This window comes from Corvus hawaiiensis, chromosome 6 (genome assembly GCF_020740725.1).
Source record: "Corvus hawaiiensis isolate bCorHaw1 chromosome 6, bCorHaw1.pri.cur, whole genome shotgun sequence".
NCBI lineage: Eukaryota > Metazoa > Chordata > Aves > Passeriformes > Corvidae > Corvus > Corvus hawaiiensis.
Window position 1 is genome coordinate 35053327 of NC_063218.1, and position 17857 is coordinate 35071183.

Below are 17857 nucleotides of genomic sequence, written 5' to 3' on the forward strand. Positions count from 1 at the left end.
TTCGTGTTTGAGATCACGCTGACTTTAGCAGCTCTGCATGACATGCAGGGTTCATCTCCCAGGCCCATGTATCCCAATGAGGCTGGGGGACACACTTCATGGGACAGACATGCTCTCCCTTGTTCCCATATGTGTCAAACCACAGCACCAAGCAGCTTGGGCAGCCAAGCATCACTGGGCACAGAGCTGATGCTCTCAGGGAAGGAGGGGGAAGCCATTGTGGGCTGGAGCATCCTCCAGATACCGGAGAGCACCAGGGAGACCTGTCCAGTTCATCGGGTTCAGTGGTAGGTGGGGGTGGGAGGACAGGTGGGAGAGCTGGCAGTGGCACAACCTTCCTGACAGGCCAGTGGCAACTGGGGATGCTCTTGGCTGGACTGGGCAGAGCTGCTGGCTGCTTTGCTGGATTTGCTTCTGCCCTGGCTCTGCCCATCAGGCAGATCCTCCACAAAGAAGGGCTAACATGCTACCCATAATTAGAAGATATATAATGTTCATCTTTAAACTCATATTCAAAGTCTCATCATGTTGAGAAGATCAGGGGCCAGATTTGGGAGCAGCAGAGTTTTCCTAGGGGGCCAGCTCCTGATGGGAGCCAGAAGTGGAAGCCTGGTACCCAAGGGTACAGATATGCTGGGTTTCCCATTTTGTGCTCTTCTCCCTGGGTGCTACGGGGCAGTGTAGGGCTTCCTGTGAGTGGCAGGACTCCAAACTTGCTCAAATAACTTTCCTCCATCTTCATGAGCTGCCTGCACAGGATGGCAGAAATGTCCCTGTAACAGCTATTTCCTAGAGATTTATTATCCTGGGTTCAGCTTTGCAAACAGAGTTGTTACCATCCTACAGTCTGTCTTTCCCCTCATAAATGTAACCCGGCTCTAAATAATTTCTTCCTCCAGGAAGCTTTAAAATAGTTGATTTGTTGGTGAAACTGTTCAATATTTCTCTTATGCCTCCCTGTTGTTTTTTTCAACAGCTTTACAAATTATTGGGAATTTTTTTCTTTGAGGCATCTCCATGGGCGGGAAGGCCCACACTGTCCTTGTTGATGGAGGGGGGGAAAACAAAGCACAGAAAACTGAAGTAACCTTCTCCAGGTCATACCAGAGGCTGTATTGCAGGCAGGGAAACAAATGCTTTTAATGACACCTTCCCCATGTCTTCTTCCAGACCTCTCCTTTAGCTGTGAGCTCCTGTTTGTTCTGCACGTGGTGACAGAGGAACAGCCCCTTTATTCCAGCCAGGCTGTGCCCAAAGGGAATGACTCAAATGGTAATTCAGAGATATTGATTGTCCTCATCGTGGAAGCCAAATGCCAAGGGTAACACCTGCTATGTAATCACTTTCTTCTTACTCTGCCCTATGGCTAATGGGCTTGAGATCAACCAGTCAGGACCCTGCCCTGGGGTATCAAATGGAGGGCCTGCTGTTCCCAGCCTAAGAAAGGTCAGTGGGGACTCTGGCAGTCGTGCAGGGAGGTTGCCTTTCTTCTTTGCTGAATGTTGGCAGCAAAGTTAGGAATTTCAGAACAAAGTGGTAAAAATGCAAGGGAGTATGGGAGGGGTCTGGGTGCAGGGGCACGTGGTGCTGTTCCTCTGAGGCACTGGAATAAGGTTTTCTTGCTTACTAGTGCAACAGGGAACAAAGTGCATTGCTGTTTTGGTTGGTTTATCAGTTAATGGGCTGGTCCTGGTCCCAGTGAGTTGAGAAGCAAGGATTAATGCCTTGTAGCTTCCTCATGCAATTAGCAAAGACAATTATGAGAGATTCAGGGAGATTAAATCTTTCTTTCTTTCTTTGCTTCTCCCTCTGTTCTGCATTTGGATGAAGTCATCTTCCCTTTACACCTGGGATTACTTTTTGTAGTTTTTGAAGATGCCAATCATCATTGCATTTTGATCCTTCCCCCAGGAGCACAAACCCACCAGCAGCATTTTATTGCTAACCTGAAGCCAATGGGGTAAGGAAGGGACGTAAATGGGGGAAGGGGAAGCACTCTTTCCAGTCTCTCTCCAGCAGTGTCAGGGGTGACACTGCAACCCAAATGTGATCTTTCAGGGCATAGGGAAGATGCTTCACCACCCAGGTTAATGACTGATTTAATAAATTCTCCAAACACAATGCCCTTCTGGGCAATTGATGCAGTTTCCTTTGAAATTTTCAAAAACACAAAGTACGATTTTTTTGCTTTGTAAAGTCCAAAACATCTTTCTTATTTTATTGGGTTCCATAACCAAGAAAAAGAAGTTATTTATAACTTTTATGTGTCTCCTTTTTAGTCTGGTGAGGGAGCAGGGGAATATTACTGCTTGAGGGGGATTCCCACCCTCCCCTACTTCTCAAAGAAAGCCTGCCTTGTTTTAAGTGTTTTCCTTCTGCCTGTCTCCACAGAAAATATAAGGGATATGGGATCTGGTATTCATTATAAGCTCCCAACAGAGTAAGATCAATGAAACTTTAAATAAAGCAGCTGTGAGCCAGTATGTTATTTGCTGTTGAAGTTAAAAACATGCTTAACAAAAACGGAGCATAATCATTTGGTGAGGGTCTTTGTTCCCTCTTTCAGAAGCTTGTGTGATATTGTCTTGTGGCTGGTGCTTCATAGTCACCCAAGGCAGATCTTGCCTGAATTTTCATCTGTGTACCTACCTAGCTACTGGAGCGTGGAGCCTAGATCATGAAGCAGCCAGCTATTACATAGCTGTGGCTACTTTTACCTTTGAAATCAGGGGTGTCAGTTTAAGCATAAAACCACCCTTTTCTTCCTTGGATCTGAAAAGGATTTGGTAAAACAAAAAAACTTTTAAATTGTCTTCTCTTTAAATAGGGAACGATTTTTTTAATGCTCTTATTTCTTTTTTTTCTTCCTCTTTTATTCTAGCTTTGGGGGAAAAAAAACCAAACCAAAACAAAACAACCCAAAATAGGATTGAAGCCCCAGTGCAGCTGTCAGGAACACTTCAAGTTTCCCTGTGTACACAGTTTGGTCACAGCGTTACACTTTGAGTGCAGAGCCCAGCAGTATTCTCCCTGAGTCACTCTTCTCCTCTGCCATGAAGCTGCCTGTCAGAGTCAGTGCTTTATGTCCCTATTTCTATCTCAGACAGTGGAGCTAGGGTCATGGAGAGCATTTTTCACCAGACAGGGAGTTCATTTTCCCTCCTCTCAGCAGCACAGCCCAGAGCAGCAAAGGCTGATCAGGCCAGCCTTGTAACATGAATTCAGCCCAGCCTGAAGAAAAGGCCTCTGAGCTTCCAGGACATACCCTTTCACCAACAGATGAGAAGGAGGTTGGAAGGCACCTGTGGGAGCAGCAACATATTTAAGCATCATGATATTTATCATTTTTATCAGTTGTCCTGCAGCTGAGTCTAAGACATGGGAAAAACAAAGCAAAGGTCACACAAGAGCAATGAAATGATCAGAGGCTGGAAGGACTTACAAGAAAAGATGAAAAGGGATGTGTATCTCAGCTGTGCAGGGACAGCTAAGGAGGGCTGTTATTACTATCCAAAGGGAACAGTCCCCAGGGAGAAAAAAGGAGTCTTTATCCTACTTCAAGGGCTTGTAACTCAATGTGACAGGAGAAATTCTGAAACATAAATATGGGTTAAACAGAGAAAAAATAAAGTGCCTTGTAGTGTCATTTGTTAAACTGAAGTGACTTCCCACAGAGAGCAGCAGAAGCCCAGGCTCTTGCCTTGTCTGTACACTGCGGAGGGGATGTATTTTCCTGTGGAAAGGCAGGAGGCGGTGGTGAGGAGACAGGGCAAGTAATGAAGGAGGGACTGACCTGCCAGGCTCTTTGTCTTCCAGCTTTCTGCCTGTCCGAAATAACCTGTGCCTGTTGCTTCCCCTCCTTCCCATTCAATGCCTGAATTTGATGGCAGTCACAGAAGAGAACTTTTCTGCTTGTGTATATGCTGGGAACTAGCAAACTGGGGATGTCAGAATGTCACGTAGCACTATCAGACCCTTGGAAAAGCTGTTGTGCCATTATTTAATGCACTGTGCAGCTCAGGGGGCTGCATGAGAAAAGCCATGGCTGTTTTAGAGCTGCAGAAATGGTGCCAAATAGAAGAGAGATCTGCACAATCATGTCTTTTGTTTTGGGCAGATACATATTCAGAACACTGTGGTAGCCAAACACTTAACTCTAGAGCAATAGGTGGAATATGTGCTTGGGTTACTGTGCTTTGCAGCCTGGTGTGCACTGCAGCTCACTGCACACCAATGTCAGGGCTCAGAGATTAACTTGGTTCGAGCTGACCTTCATACCCTAATACTGGCCTTTAAAGCCTACCCAGAGTAGCATGCTTCAGACAAATCCCTATGCTTAACAAATAAGAGATGAACCACTATAGAAGTCTTCCCTGAGCCTTCCAGCTGCTGCACCCTGGGAACTGTCCCACATCACTTCTATATTTGCTGGTGCTGATCACTCCTTAATGCCTGCAGATGAGAGTGCTTTGTGGCACCAAACACCCCCTGCTCATAAGCCAAAATCTGCTGAATTTTCTCTTACATTTAGATGACTTTTCCAGCACTTGTGGCTGCAAGAGAAATATTCAGAGAATTAATTGTCTTCTTGAGGGCTTGGCTGGCTGGCATTATGGGTTTGGGGAAGGGTGAGTTCCAATGTCCTCACTAGTTATTCTAGCTCTGTGTTGTTATATTTGTCACATAGATCATGGGATGGTTTAAAGCTCAAGGGCCTGATGTTACATGGTGGCATGGTCCCCATCAGGGAAAAAGCACTTCAGAGATAAATTCTCTGGTGTGGATATGGTGAGACGTGGATCTAGTTAGTACTCCTCTGATAGCAGAGCCTTGTCAAGGGGGAGGAGTGATAGTTCTGGTTCAAAAAACCAAAATAATTGTTATTAGAGTAGCCCTGAAAGTTGAATTGGTAAAATGGAAGGAGAGAGAACAGCAACCAGGAGAAGCTGGGAGCAGAAACCTCCAGAAACAGGTCTGTCACTATTTTGAATTGACTGTAGCATCAAATCACATCTATAGAAAGATCATGTATACCTGTATCTTTAGGCAATTTGAAAAGAAAGACGTCGGTACTGGTATGAGTCCTTTCAAAGAGTTATAATGCTTATGTATACACATCTTTTCAAAGTAACTACAGCGGCATAAAAATTCCATGGAAGTTATGCATAATTCCTGGATGGTTAAACAGTCACTGAAATTACAGTTTGCTTTCCAGCAATATCTGTCAGAAGTCTGGAGGAACCAGAATGTCATATATATATATATGTAAGATTTGTCCTTTCTTCTTTGTGTTTTAATTTATGTAATGTGACATCTATTTTAAACGGTCTCTAGTGATTACAGCTTAGTGACAGTTTTCCTGGACTGTACAAGTATGTGGTAGAATGTTTTAATGTTGTTTTTCCTCAGTCTAACAGTTGCCTAAAAATAAGAAATCAACCCACCAATGATGGGGCATGTACTATCCTCCCCAGACTTGAAAAGCATGTGAAAAGAGGGTGAGATGAACACAAGACACTTACAGCATTGGTAACACTCCAGCCTTCCACAAAGGTTTGACCTCTATTCCTTAAAGATAGCACAAAGCTATATATACTGCTCTTCATGAACAGCGGGGCATTCTGTGGTGACGGAACTGAAGTTATTGTTAAATCTTACCTTACTCTCATTCTGCCATTCACTTCATAACTTGGCTCTTAAATATCACACCCTCTGTTCTTGTCTTCAATGTGTTTGAAACTCTTCTCAGCCTGATTCATCTGCATGTTTTAACACTGCATGCTCTAATCTGTTTAACAAATTATTAATGCAGGTGTTGAATGATCCCTAAGAAGAGAATGCTAAGAGATCCCTGACTCCCCAAAGGAATTGTCCCTAGGTTTGTCAAGGAGCTATTTTGAGTGCAAACTCTGAAAAAGTTGTACTTTCAACCTACAACGAATTTTACTTTGCCATTTTCCTATTTGCTTAAAAAATGGACCAAAAGATGTGCCCTCTGCTGAGAACAAAAACTGTTGCCAATGTTAGTCCCTGGGTCTTTCTACACAAAGAAGGTGGTTTGTCAAAGAAGCAGTATGATTTAAGCTGTTGGAAAGGTAATGGCAGACCATGGCCATGACTGCAGCTATGTTTGAGGGTAGCTCTAACACAAAGTTAAATCAGAAATGGGCTTAGGTGGCTTTCAGAAAAGGTCTGAAAGGGCCAGACAAGGAAGGACACATGATGGTGCAGATGATCTCCTGTTACCCACTGAAGGTTTATAAATAGCTTTGACCCCATAAGGTGTTTTTGTGGCAGTCTGCAGCTCGCTCTCACAGTGTTGTGAGATTTCCTCAGGTGTTCACATTCAGTGTCTAAAAGTAAACACACTGAGCTGGTGTAAACTTGTTCTGATCATTCAAATATTAACCCCAGGAAAAAAAAATTCCTTTACACTTTGTACCTGTAATCTTCATGCTGGACCAGGTTCCAGCTGCCCATCTGCAGCTGGCATAAATTTGCACAAAAGCTAACCTAAACCTTGTTGCATTTAAAGATAATGTAAAAAATGTGATGGTGCATAATGCCTTGGCACTATTGAATTTCTACTGGGATATGATCTGATGTGATGGTGCACTATTCTGTTGTCAATCTGCCTTGACTGCTCACAGTGGCAAACTGCAGAGGCATAGGCAGAGCCTGCTCCATATCCTAGAGAAGAGGGAATGATCAGTTCCTGCCTCTTCTACTTTTTCCTCAGCTACAGCCATGGAAGACTCACAGAGTCACCTGAATTAAAAGGTAAAGTCTGCAACCTCAGTGATGAGCTACAGATCCCCCTATACATAAAGTACCTCCAGGACTACCTAAATACTGCTGCTGAGCTATAATTAATGGGATGTTAATTATTACATTTGGCTAGAAAAGATGAGTGTGAGGAACTGTTATCCATGGGGCTCTGGCAGGAGGCAGCTGAAACAAGGCTGGTTAGGCTGTGAGGACTCTGGAAGAGTAGCTCTCAGTCAGGCTTCCTGACTCTACTGACTGCTCAGTGATACAGCCCCAGGGCAGCACATTTCACACTGAATTACAGTCTGCCGAAAAAAGGGTTCTACTTGCTAAATATACTTCTGGGTGGTGGGCAAGGGCTCTCAGCCTGACACTAACATTTAAGAAATTTATATTTTTAGATCTGAGCAATTTGAAAAGCTTAGCTTTCCCGAAAAGTGGAAAAACAGAAAAAAACCCAGTGACAAACTTATTTCTGAATGTGTTATTCTATTATTTTTAGGTCAATTTCCATTTTCTTTCTCCAAATATTTTGAAGAAAAGCAATTGGTGCTCAAAGATCAAATTCTCTATTCAGTTTTTGCCACCTACTTGAGACTTCTGTAAAGCAGTTCTTGAACCCTCATTGCTGCTACTCCTAAGAGAGCTACACTTATCTAGCAGTAACAGACATATGTTAGTTAGTCATGGAGCTTTGGAAAAAAAAGAACAGAGACTGCATAGGTAACTAAGAGTACAGGAAAGGAAAAAATGAAGAACAGTAGAGGAGATCAATACAGATAACCATAATGGAAGAAGTAACAAATATATTCACCAGTAGCAGAAGAGGATGCAAGCTACATTTCTGCTTCCATTCAAGAAGTCTTGCAGAAGTGGGCAAGTGCTGAGTCTCTGGCTACATGGCTTATACAGCAGCTTCACTGTGGATCTGTGGGACAGCAGTTTTTGCAGAGGGTCTTCAGCAATGGTAGGCAGATGCTCTGAATTGGAGTCTCTCTTTTTTTCTCTCCTGCTCCATTATTTCCCCCATTTCCTTCTCCTCCCTGGTTTAAAACTGTCTGTAGGGTGAGGCCATATAAACTTCTTGTATCCAGAGCATCCTGCAGCAAGTTATGACCACCTCCTTTTGCATGTTTTGACTCAGACTTCATTAGTTTAATTTGATTACTTTTAATTTGGAAGAGACAGCAAAGAACTAATCCCTATCAACAGTTTTCCACAAGCAGTACAAGACATTAATGGTATCTGGCTGAGACTGTGTTTCAGCTTTCATTTAATCTTCTGCTGTCTTCACTTCCAAATAGTAACTGTATTTACCTAGTTACCTTGATGAATAAACTACAAGGATTTTAGCCTGCTTGTGTGGCTCTCAATAACCAGAATTGCAGGAATATAGGAGTGTGGACACTACTGGGCTAGCCAGCAGCAGTACTATTAACAAGTCCTAGGTGGTCTTCAGACAACCTCAACCCAAAGGGAGAAATGGTCCTGCCTGTTTACATAAAACTCTGAGAAACTGGGTAGGAAACAGACGTGCTTGCTCATGACCCTCACGTGAGAAGTCTGTGTGAGTAAAAGAGAGTGTGACCTTTATGCTGGTAACAGACCTAGGTAACACAGGCCTGTTCTAAAGAGTGATTGTTGTCTCATGGCTCTCCTCCTGACTTTTGACGCCTTTCACCCAGTGTTCAGATAATGACATGCAGGGAGATTACTGCTTTGCAGTTACAAGGACAAGGCTTTTTAGGCTGCAGTTTAGCACTGCTAAAATGAGCAGCTCTTCCTTAAAGGGGCGCACCTGCCCCTTCCTCTCTTCTCTGTTCAGGGCTAACCCTTGTTTTTATCCCACTACAAGCTGGTTTTCATGGAGTTAAACCTTCAGAAATCTGCTTGCTGCCTTTTCCAGTACTAGCTCTTGCTGGTTTAGCTTTGTGTACCTGCTCACTCTGCAGACAGGAGAGTCCTGGTGTTGACAGGAACAGAACTGCCTGTTCCCATGGCACCTGTTAAAGCGCTGTAACTCATTATGAAATTAGCACTGTTAAATGTTAGATGGTACATCTGAATGTATCTTCCTCAGCAGGCAAAGGATATGATCCGCAGGGATAATCACAAGCATTGTCTTTCCTTGCTCAAAGTCCCTGTAGTGCAGATTCTCCTGTCTGTGTATCATCCTGGCTTTTCTCGCAGACGCAGCCTCTGTGCAGGACGTAAATGTGCATCTTTGGAACCCAAGAGAGAAGCAAGCAATGCTGACAGTGCCCTTGTCAAACCTTTAGCTATGCTGTAGCCTTTCTCATCACGGCATGCAGCAGAAATAACTTTCCCATTTTTGGGACTCTGCATGCTGTTGCAGTTTGAGGAGTGAGTGCGGGGGCAGTCATGTAAAGCTATGATGTCAGCACCATCACGTGCTGTATTGTTCCTGGGAAATTTATGTCAGTGACTAAGCATGAAAAAGAGAAATTCATCCCATAAAGCTCATTCATAACAGACCCTGGGTGTAACAAAGATGGTCCGCAAAGGGAAGGGGTAGGGACTCAGGCCAGTGTGGGACTCCAGGTGACAAATCAGGAAAATGCTATTAAAAGGATCATACTGTAATTATCAAAATGCATCAAAAGGGGCAGTCTGGTGCGGCTGTACCTGCTGGCTTTTTGTGTAAAGTCAACTGATCCAGCAGTGCACAAATCTGGCAAGGACGGTCACAGAGCTGCAGCCTGTTCTGTACTGGAAAACTAGTGGGTGTATCTTCCACTTTCAAATGTCTTCTGCATTTCAAACAGTCCTTGGGATAATCTGTTGACTTTAGTGCAACCACCTAGAAGCCAAACTGATAAATTCTGCAGAGTTATGTGAAATGGAAACGAAGCTCAGCTCTCTATCTTGTCCTTACACACTGGGTTCCAAAGGAGGACTTAAGCAGAGAAGGAGCTCCGTACATATTTTACTCCTCTCATTCTTTGTTCGTTAGGGCCCAGAAACGCCTGATGTGCATGCAAGCCCTTGCCCGCACACAAGAGCAGCACAGCTTTTAGCGTGTTGTATACTGGATGAGTAAAAGAGCCCCGATGGTTGTACTTCACCCCTCGGCACAGCTTTCCTGGCCTAGGCCCCCCGGAGACTCCGGCTGTTTATGCCCTGCTGCCGCCCCAACATGGCTCCCAGCTGAGGGGCGGCAGCGCGGCCCCCCGCGCTGCCCTGGATTCCCCGGGGAGGGGCGCGGCCGCCGCCTCCGCCAATCGCCGCGCGGGGCGGTGCTGACGCGCGGGGCCGCCTCCATTTCGCGGCGCAGCGCCGGGGTTGCGCAGCAGTCGGAGTCGTCTGACGCCGGGGGAGGACGTCTCTGCCTGACCGCCGGCTGTCTGCCGCCTCGCACCGCGCGCCCACCCGGCTCAGCCTGCACCGAGACCCACAGCCCAGGTTCGTGAAAGCTCCGGGGCCTTCCCCGCAGAGCGCGGTGCCGGCGAAGCGGAGCGTGTACGGCGCGGGGCCCTCCCGCTGTGCGCCCGGCCGGCCCGCGGGCCCGCGGTCGGCGTTGTCGCCGCTCCGTTCCGCTCGGTGCGCGCCGCGGCGGGGTCGGTGCCGCAGCCGGGTGCGGCGCGGCCGCCATTTTGTGGCAGAGCGATGGCGTTTGCTTTTCTTCCTCGGCTCGGCGGGGGCGGGGCTGGGCTGGTGGGGCGGCAGCTGGGCGGGGCCGGAGGCGGAGCGCCGCGCTCCTATTGGCGCGGGCTGAGGCCGTGTCCGCCCGCCGCCTTCCCATTGGCGCGGGGCGGGGCCGGCTGGCGCAGTGCGGCAGCGGGCGGTGCTGAGTCACCGCGCGGGGCCTGACGCGCCTGTCCCCGCAGCAGCGCCGCGCACACACAGCCATGAGCGGCTGCCGCGTCTTCATCGGGAGGCTGAACCCGGCCGCCAGGGAGAAGGATGTGGAGAGGTTCTTCAAGGGGTACGGCCGCATCCGCGACATCGACCTGAAGAGGGGCTTTGGATTCGTGGTGAGTGCGCCCCCTCCCGCCCCACCCCCCCCCCAGTGCTCACTCGTGTTTGAGGTTTATGAAGCTGCTTCTGAAGAAAATCCATTAACGCCCCCATCAAGGCACACTGCATGACAAATAACTATCTGCTCGTTCATTGGAACGTAATTGTTTGTTTTTGTTGTCTTGGTTTTGCAGGAATTTGAGGATCCGAGGGATGCAGACGATGCAGTTTATGAATTGGATGGAAAAGAGCTTTGCAGTGAGAGGTGAGGTGTCCTATTTCATGGCTATACGAGCTTGGGTATCTAAAATAAGAATTAGTTTAAACTTTAATTACGTTACTGGTACCGTTCAGGCTATTTTGTGTTCGTTCGGTTCTTTTTTTTATTCCTTGCAAACTGCAAGCATATGTAAAAGAAGAAAAACTTGAAAACGTGTGGGTTTTTGTTTTTCTCTTCCCAGGGTGACAATTGAGCATGCCAGAGCACGCTCGAGGGGCAGAGGCAGAGGGAGGTACTCTGACCGGTTCAGTAGCCGCCGCCCGCGCAGTGACAGGAGGTATGTGCAGCTCCGAACCAGAGCAGTTTAAAAAAATGAACTTTGGGCTCATCCCAAAGAACATGAGCTAGAATGAGCTATTAAAAGGTGTTACTTGCGTTTTGTCATTTTATGTGGCAGTAGGATAGTGAGGATGACAGAACTTCTTAGATACGTCTGTCATCCTTACACTCCCTCCTGCAAGTACTTAATGCCTGCCCTAGGTTGTTCGCGGTGTTACGTAGCTCAGGTTGTAGTACTAATGATGATATGCTGATAACAGCTCTTTAGATAGTCTTTGTTAATATTTAACGTGGTTATACTTTATTTACTAATACAAGTCTGAATTATTTATTTCAAAACAGAAACGCCCCACCTCTAAGAACAGAAAATCGCCTCATAGTGGAAAATTTGTCTTCCCGAGTCAGCTGGCAGGTTTGTTGAAACACGATTAACTATTTTGACTTCATTTAATGGGTATGTAATGTAATTATTTTGTAAAATAATTAATTAAATTAAAAGCTAATTTGTTAAAATGTTTATGTAATTAATAAGATTTTTAGTAATGTAACTTAAATATTTTGAATGAAAGCTAGTTAACGTTAATTCATAATAATAATAAATTTATATGTTTGAGGATATATATTTTTTTTTTTCTTGTTTTTAAAATCCATTTTAACCACATATTAAACCCTTTATTTGCCAGCCTATCTGTGTCGTTGGCCTTATGACGAGGAGTGCCTGTGGGTTATCCTAATCGTTCTGTCTTGGTCACTCTTGGTCGGGCCTGGTTGACTTTCCAGTCAGCTCCTACAATGTCACTTGGCCACCTCTAGATCTGTGTTTGCCGGTCTAGACGTAATCGATGCACTCCTTAAAGTGCCACATTGCAGCGGTCCCAGAGCGTTAACGAGATCTGATTCCTAAGTTGAGAGCTGTTCTTCCTGTAACGCTTCCGAATAACGAGGTCCTGGTCGAAAAGAGTTGAAAGATTGGAAATTAGGTGGTCGTTGGAATCCTGATCGCAGTAAAGTGGTCCTTGGTGACATCAAGCATAGAGAATGTCTGGATCCATCCATAGTCTCCTGATAGGGAGGGCAGTGCGATTAATGGCTTCCATCGACTGGGTAGTGTTCGGCAAGTGGGTGGCGAAGAGCCAGTCGGGCATATGTCATGACGGTATCTCCGGTCGCTTAATGCAGTTTGCTGCTTGGCTAGCCTAGGGAAATGTTAATAAAGGTAAAGTAAACTATATTTTTAATGACATATGGGGCACAAAATAATTGGTGTTATGTAAATGTAATTCTCTATTCGTATAAGACTTGTAATGTAAATGGAGACTGAAATAGTCCAAAAATATATGGGTAGTATTTCAAAGTCAATCCAGTATATATAAAAATGTGCTTTTTTATTTCTTTTTCTCTCTCTCTTTCTTTCTCTTTGTTATTTAATCTATAAAATCATTGTAGACTAATATTTACCTTAATGTTAAGACACTTTATTAGCATTTTGCTTAAAGCAATATGCTTTTGTCATTTATTTCGTGCCCTGATACAGATCATGATACAGATAATGCAATTTTGATAGAATACAAGTATGGCAGTTGCCATGTTTGTGATTAATCTAACAATTTCTCTTCCAGTAGTCATAAGTTTCTTTAGTTTGCTTTAAACTGTTTTTGTATAGATAAGTGTCAGTTTCACTTCTTTGCATAACATAAGTGGTCTTGTGTTAGGATCTCAAAGACTTCATGAGACAAGCCGGGGAAGTAACCTTTGCAGATGCACACAGACCTAAGTTAAATGAAGGGTAAGCCTATCAAGTGACCTCTTGAAAGCTGTAGAGTAACCTGCATGTGTAATATTTGGGGAGGGAAGCTGGCTACTTTCAGTGTCAGCAGCTGCTCATGGCTTAATTTAGCTACCCTTTGAAAATGCATGTGGGAGGTGTTTGGGGAGGGGAATTTTTCATGCTTCAGTGATAACAAGGGATAATTACCCTGAGCATCGTAGGGTTTGGGGGGTTGGTTGGTTGGTTTTTTTTCCAGTGTAAATTTCACTTGTATTGGTAACTACAATTTGTAATAATTTTATGTTTGGGGATTTTTTTTTTTTCCATAGGGTTGTTGAATTTGCCTCTTACAGTGATTTAAAGAATGCTATCGAAAAGCTTTCTGGTAAAGAAATTAATGGAAGGAAAATCAAACTAATTGAAGGCAGCAAAAGGCACAGGTATGGATTTCTACTCTTACATAATGCTTAAGCATTTACTGAGAGACTTTGAAGTCAGGGACCAGGCAGCCGAGCTGGAGAGCGTGGATTGCCTGGTCACACCAAGGCCCGTGAGGTTGCGTAGCTGACCCTGGTGCTCTCTGTGCCCTCAGTAGGTCCAGGAGCAGGTCGCGGTCGCGCAGCAGGAGCTCTTCCGGGTCTCGCAGCCGCTCTCGTTCCCGCAGCCGCAAGTCCTACAGCAGGTCACGGAGCAGGAGCCATAGCAAGTCTCGATCAGTTAGTAGATCTCCACTGCCAAACAAGAGCCAGAAACGTGGTTCTTCCAGCAGATCCAAATCTCCGTCATCCGTGGATCGGCAGAGGTCTAGATCGAGGTCCAGATCTGTTGACAGTGGCAACTGAACTATAAATAACTTGCCTTGGGGGCCCTTTTTTAAACCATACTTGCTAAAACTTGTGGTAAGTATGTGACTTTCTGTGGGGAAGGGTTTGGATGGGGAGGGAAGGGGAAACTTTGTAGATGTGGACCATGGTGGGAAGGGTTATTGACTAATTGTATTACATGTTTTTTGATAACCCTTTTCTTGCTCACATTTTTTGTGAATGTCTGAAGTGTATAGTTTGTGTATATTGGCAGAGCTCTTTATAACTAAAGCAGACAAATTTTTTTGTACTCTGCAGTCATCTGGACACTTAATTCTCAGTATATGCAACTGTGAATAGCAACTCAAAAACATTAGTTTAATATCTCAGACTAATAGCTTTAGGCATCTAAGAGCTCTATATGTGCTTGTACATAAAGCTTTATTTCAGAGGGTATTTTTTTGTGCTTTTGAGACACTGTTTCAGCTATAGGTCAGCAGATTAAGTGCTGGTCGGTACTGGTAATAAAACTTTATTTTAAAATATTTTCATTTAATATGACTTGCACTACACTAAGAAAATGCCCATTTCACTGCCCTGTGGTAATAATATTCTATAAAGCACTCTTATTTCTTGATACCTAAGAATGAAATAAATAAAGTATAAAGAAACATTTCTGCTTCTAGTTTGTTTCTTAGTGTTAATAAAGTGGTGGTGACTGTGTTAAAATGTTTCTTGAAGATGGAGCTGTGGCAAAGTGATAACTCTTTTGGGCAGGGGGGAGAAGTAGCACCTTTAAAATACATCGTGTGATGTCCTTGGATGTCTCTGTGTTCTGAAATAAGAACACTGATAATCAGGCTGACATAGTTCGTAGCAAAAAGGGGAGTGGATGAGTCATTTAGCTTTTAATCACTTGGGATAAGAAGTGTGGAATGTTAAAGACATGTAGTCAGCATACTTCATCGGTGTGTTTGTGCACATGCATATGAGAACACTGAGGTCTAGACAAACCATTTTTGTAGGCTGTAGTCCTGGTTCTGGGGGTAGGGTGATAAGTTGGGTGGGAGTACTGCAGCAGGGGTTCTCAGAGGTTCTGTGTTTCAGTGTTTGTGCCTTCCAGTGGCAGCAGTCCTCTGCAATCCCTCTATTTCTCAAGGCATCACCCACAAGAGAACTTCAGAATTTATTTCTAAAAACAATGTGTTTTCATATAAAGTGCTTTACAAAGCTATTCTGGTAATTGTTGAAACCTTTTAAAAGATCTTCATACCCTAGGCTAGAATTTGGATAGATTGTAGGAGGCGCAAGGTGGTTTCTCTGAGAGCGAGGTCTTGGCCTTGTGGGAGGTCAGGAGATTGGCTGCTGGAGCCCTGCTGCCCTCTCCCTGCTGCTGCAGAGTTCCTGGGTGCCAAGCTAAGGAGGGAGGAGGAGCTTTTGTGTCTGGAGGTGGCAGTGTATAGGCCTGCCAGGCGCTCCCAGGAGCAGGCATTGAGAGGGGGTAGGAGATCCACAGTTAACTGGATTGTTAACAGCTTTAGGGCGTGGGAGGCTTCATTATCAGAGCCGTAGTGGTGCAGATGTGGGACCTCATCCCAAGAGGTGTGGAACAAGGAGGCTTTAACTTCCAGGGTTAAAGGTAGCATTCACACCCACCAGGGTGGAAGGTCAGCCGTGTTGAGATCTCAAGTCAGTTGATCCTTCTTACTTGGATGATGATGGGCATCTGTGTCCAGGTGGGACTTGGCTTCAACTGGAACCCAGGTAGCTGAAGGTACTTGGTGTGATGAAAGGCATCATAGACTTCTCAGGCTAAATGTGAAGTATTACGTGGTCTATAGGTAGTTACTCTGAATTCTGTTTCTAGACTGCACTACTTACTTGCCTGGCAAGCAGCATGAGTAGGTGTCTGCGTTTTCCCAGGGGAGCTTCTTGTAATGATGAGCTTCCTGTTAAAAACAGACTCCAGGCTTTGCAGTATGGAGACTTACGTTGATTTCTGGCCAGAAATTACTCTGTGTTTATTAAGGGTAGGTTCTTGATGTGAACCTGTTTATTCTTAGTTGAGATGAACTACAATAGTTTGGACATTGGACATGTCGATGCCAGCCTTTCCTGGTAGAGTGTGTGTAGTGTGACCATACCTAGGTGGTGTCTAGAGCAGGTGTGTTGAGTTCACTGACTGCTACAAAGGAAAGCACGTTCAAGGTTCATCTGGCTTTGGAGGTACAGCTTGTTGGGCCCAAACTCAACACACAAAAGCAGTTTGTGTGGCTGTGATCATGGTTTGTGTGGACTCTGCTGTGTGGGATCACTGGTACCACGGTACCCATTGGAAGATGGGAGCGACCAACAGCCCGTGGGCTGCTTGGCTGTGCATTGAGTCTCGCTGGCGTCTGCACAGAGAAACTTCCAGAGGTCATCTGGGTCTGTTAGAGAAATTGCATTAATCTGCAGTGGTATCGTGAGGATCTGCTTCCGTCATGTGCCAGCAGGACAGTTACAGGTAAGTGAAATTAAGAAAGGGACCTGATGTCAGCAGTGACTTTCTTACAGGCAAAACTGGGACAGTCACTTGGCAGCATGTTCTTCAGCTGTCCCAAAGGGTTGTCACAGTGACTTTGAAGTCACTGAAAGTCTCCTTTCTGGGCTGACAGAGCCAGGCTTAGTCAGGAGCAAGGTCTTTGGAGAATAACAGTGTGGGTGCAGATGGTTCCGTGGCTGGTGTGTAATGAGCATGTAGATAAGTCTGACATAATGGCTAGAGACCTATGAGCTGGCTGCAGAAGGTGGAGCTTGGAGGGTTGGGAGAGTAGCTGCTGCAGAATCCATATATTGTTTTCCACTGTTTCTGCAATGTCTTGACACTGATTTTGTATCTTGAGCACTAATTGTGTCCACACCTGCACAGATCACTTTTGCTGCTTCTGAAGAAAGAGAAAAATGTGAGAATAGGCAGTTCTGAAACTAGGTTAGGGAAAGGTGGTGACAGCTACAATTGGGATTACTGTGTGATTTTAAAACGAGAGGAAGGAACTTGGGAGCCTTGCCAGAAGACTGAAGCCATTTTCTTTCCAGTCATTTATGACTTGGAGTAAAACTGTTCATCAAAGAACCAATCCGCCCATCAACATCCTCCCCAATCCTGTTTATTACTACCCCAATGCTGGCCCTCTTACTAGCAATCACTATCTGAACTCCACTTCCAATCCCATTTCCCCTCGCAGACATAAACCTTGGACTACTATTCATACTAGCCATGTCAAGTCTAGCAGTATACTCCATCCTATGATCTGGATGAGCCTCCAACTCAAAATATGCCCTAATCGGGTCTCTACGGGCAGTAGCCCAAACAATTTCATATGAGGTCACCCTAGCAATTATCCTACTATCCATTATCCTTCTTAGCGGAAATTACACCCTAAGCACCCTAGCAGTCGTCCAAGAGCCCCTATTTCTGATCTTCTCTTGCTGACCTCTCGCCATAATATAGGAAATTCCCATAAGGGAAAACAACCCTTTTGTTACAGTAGTCTTGCCAGCACTTCCATGGCTGTTTCCAGTATCAACGGCTTTGCACTGAACACACACCCGAGGATCCAAATTAGTGTGTTTTTTCCCCCCATTAAGTTATCCTTCAGCATAGTTATAAGGTGTAGTAAAGTGATCCTGAAGCAGCTCTGTAGCAGCTACTCTGCTGCATCTCTGTCTCAAGGCACTGGAGAAACCTGGACTGGCAGCATCAGAGGGGTGACAGGTGGAGGATCTCATTTAGCAGTGCCTCCTTCAGCTATCTGTGCAGTTAGTCAGCTGAGCTTTGGCATTACGGACCCGCTGGAGTTGGAGAGTCTACTTCACATCTATACCAATATTGTATATATTTTTAAATTAAGTTCAATCTTTTTACATACTTCTCTAGAAAAAGATCCAAATGTTTCCTTCCTTTGGCTGCAGTACTTGGTAGTTCTGTCCTCTTCTCCC

General features: G+C 45.0%; 1 protein-coding gene across 3 annotated transcripts; it reads left to right on the forward strand.

Annotated features, from left to right (window-relative positions):
- The first annotated feature begins 10044 nt into the window (after nucleotides 1-10044).
- On the forward strand, nucleotides 10045-17293 carry SRSF5 (serine and arginine rich splicing factor 5). 3 transcript variants are annotated; one of them, XM_048308412.1, is made up of 8 exons: nucleotides 10045-10191; nucleotides 10620-10763; nucleotides 10941-11011; nucleotides 11208-11303; nucleotides 11648-11717; nucleotides 13018-13091; nucleotides 13403-13513; nucleotides 13666-17293. In XM_048308412.1, the coding sequence occupies exons 2-8, from the start codon at nucleotides 10638-10640 to the stop codon at nucleotides 13913-13915; spliced, it is 798 nt and encodes a 265-aa protein (XP_048164369.1). In that variant the 5' UTR covers nucleotides 10045-10191; nucleotides 10620-10637; the 3' UTR covers nucleotides 13916-17293. The 3 variants fall into 3 exon arrangements, with proteins under 3 accessions (XP_048164369.1, XP_048164370.1, XP_048164368.1); XM_048308413.1 differs by having other exon boundaries at nucleotides 10051-10191; nucleotides 10617-10763; nucleotides 13669-17293; XM_048308411.1 differs by having other exon boundaries at nucleotides 10053-10191; nucleotides 10617-10763.
- Nucleotides 17294-17857: the final 564 nt, after the last annotated feature.

What these genes read in the sequence shown, in the direction of transcription:
- SRSF5 (XM_048308412.1), top strand. Translation starts at nt 10,638, where the DNA reads ATGAGCGGCTGCCGCGTCTTCATCGGGAGGCTGAACCCGGCCGCCAGG. An exon ending in AAAGAGCTTTGCAGTGAGAG is followed by an intron (nt 11,012 to 11,207) that starts GTGAGGTGTCCT and finishes TTCTCTTCCCAG; the next exon opens with GGTGACAATTGAGCATGCCA. An exon ending in CGCCCGCGCAGTGACAGGAG is followed by an intron (nt 11,304 to 11,647) that starts GTATGTGCAGCT and finishes ATTTCAAAACAG; the next exon opens with AAACGCCCCACCTCTAAGAA.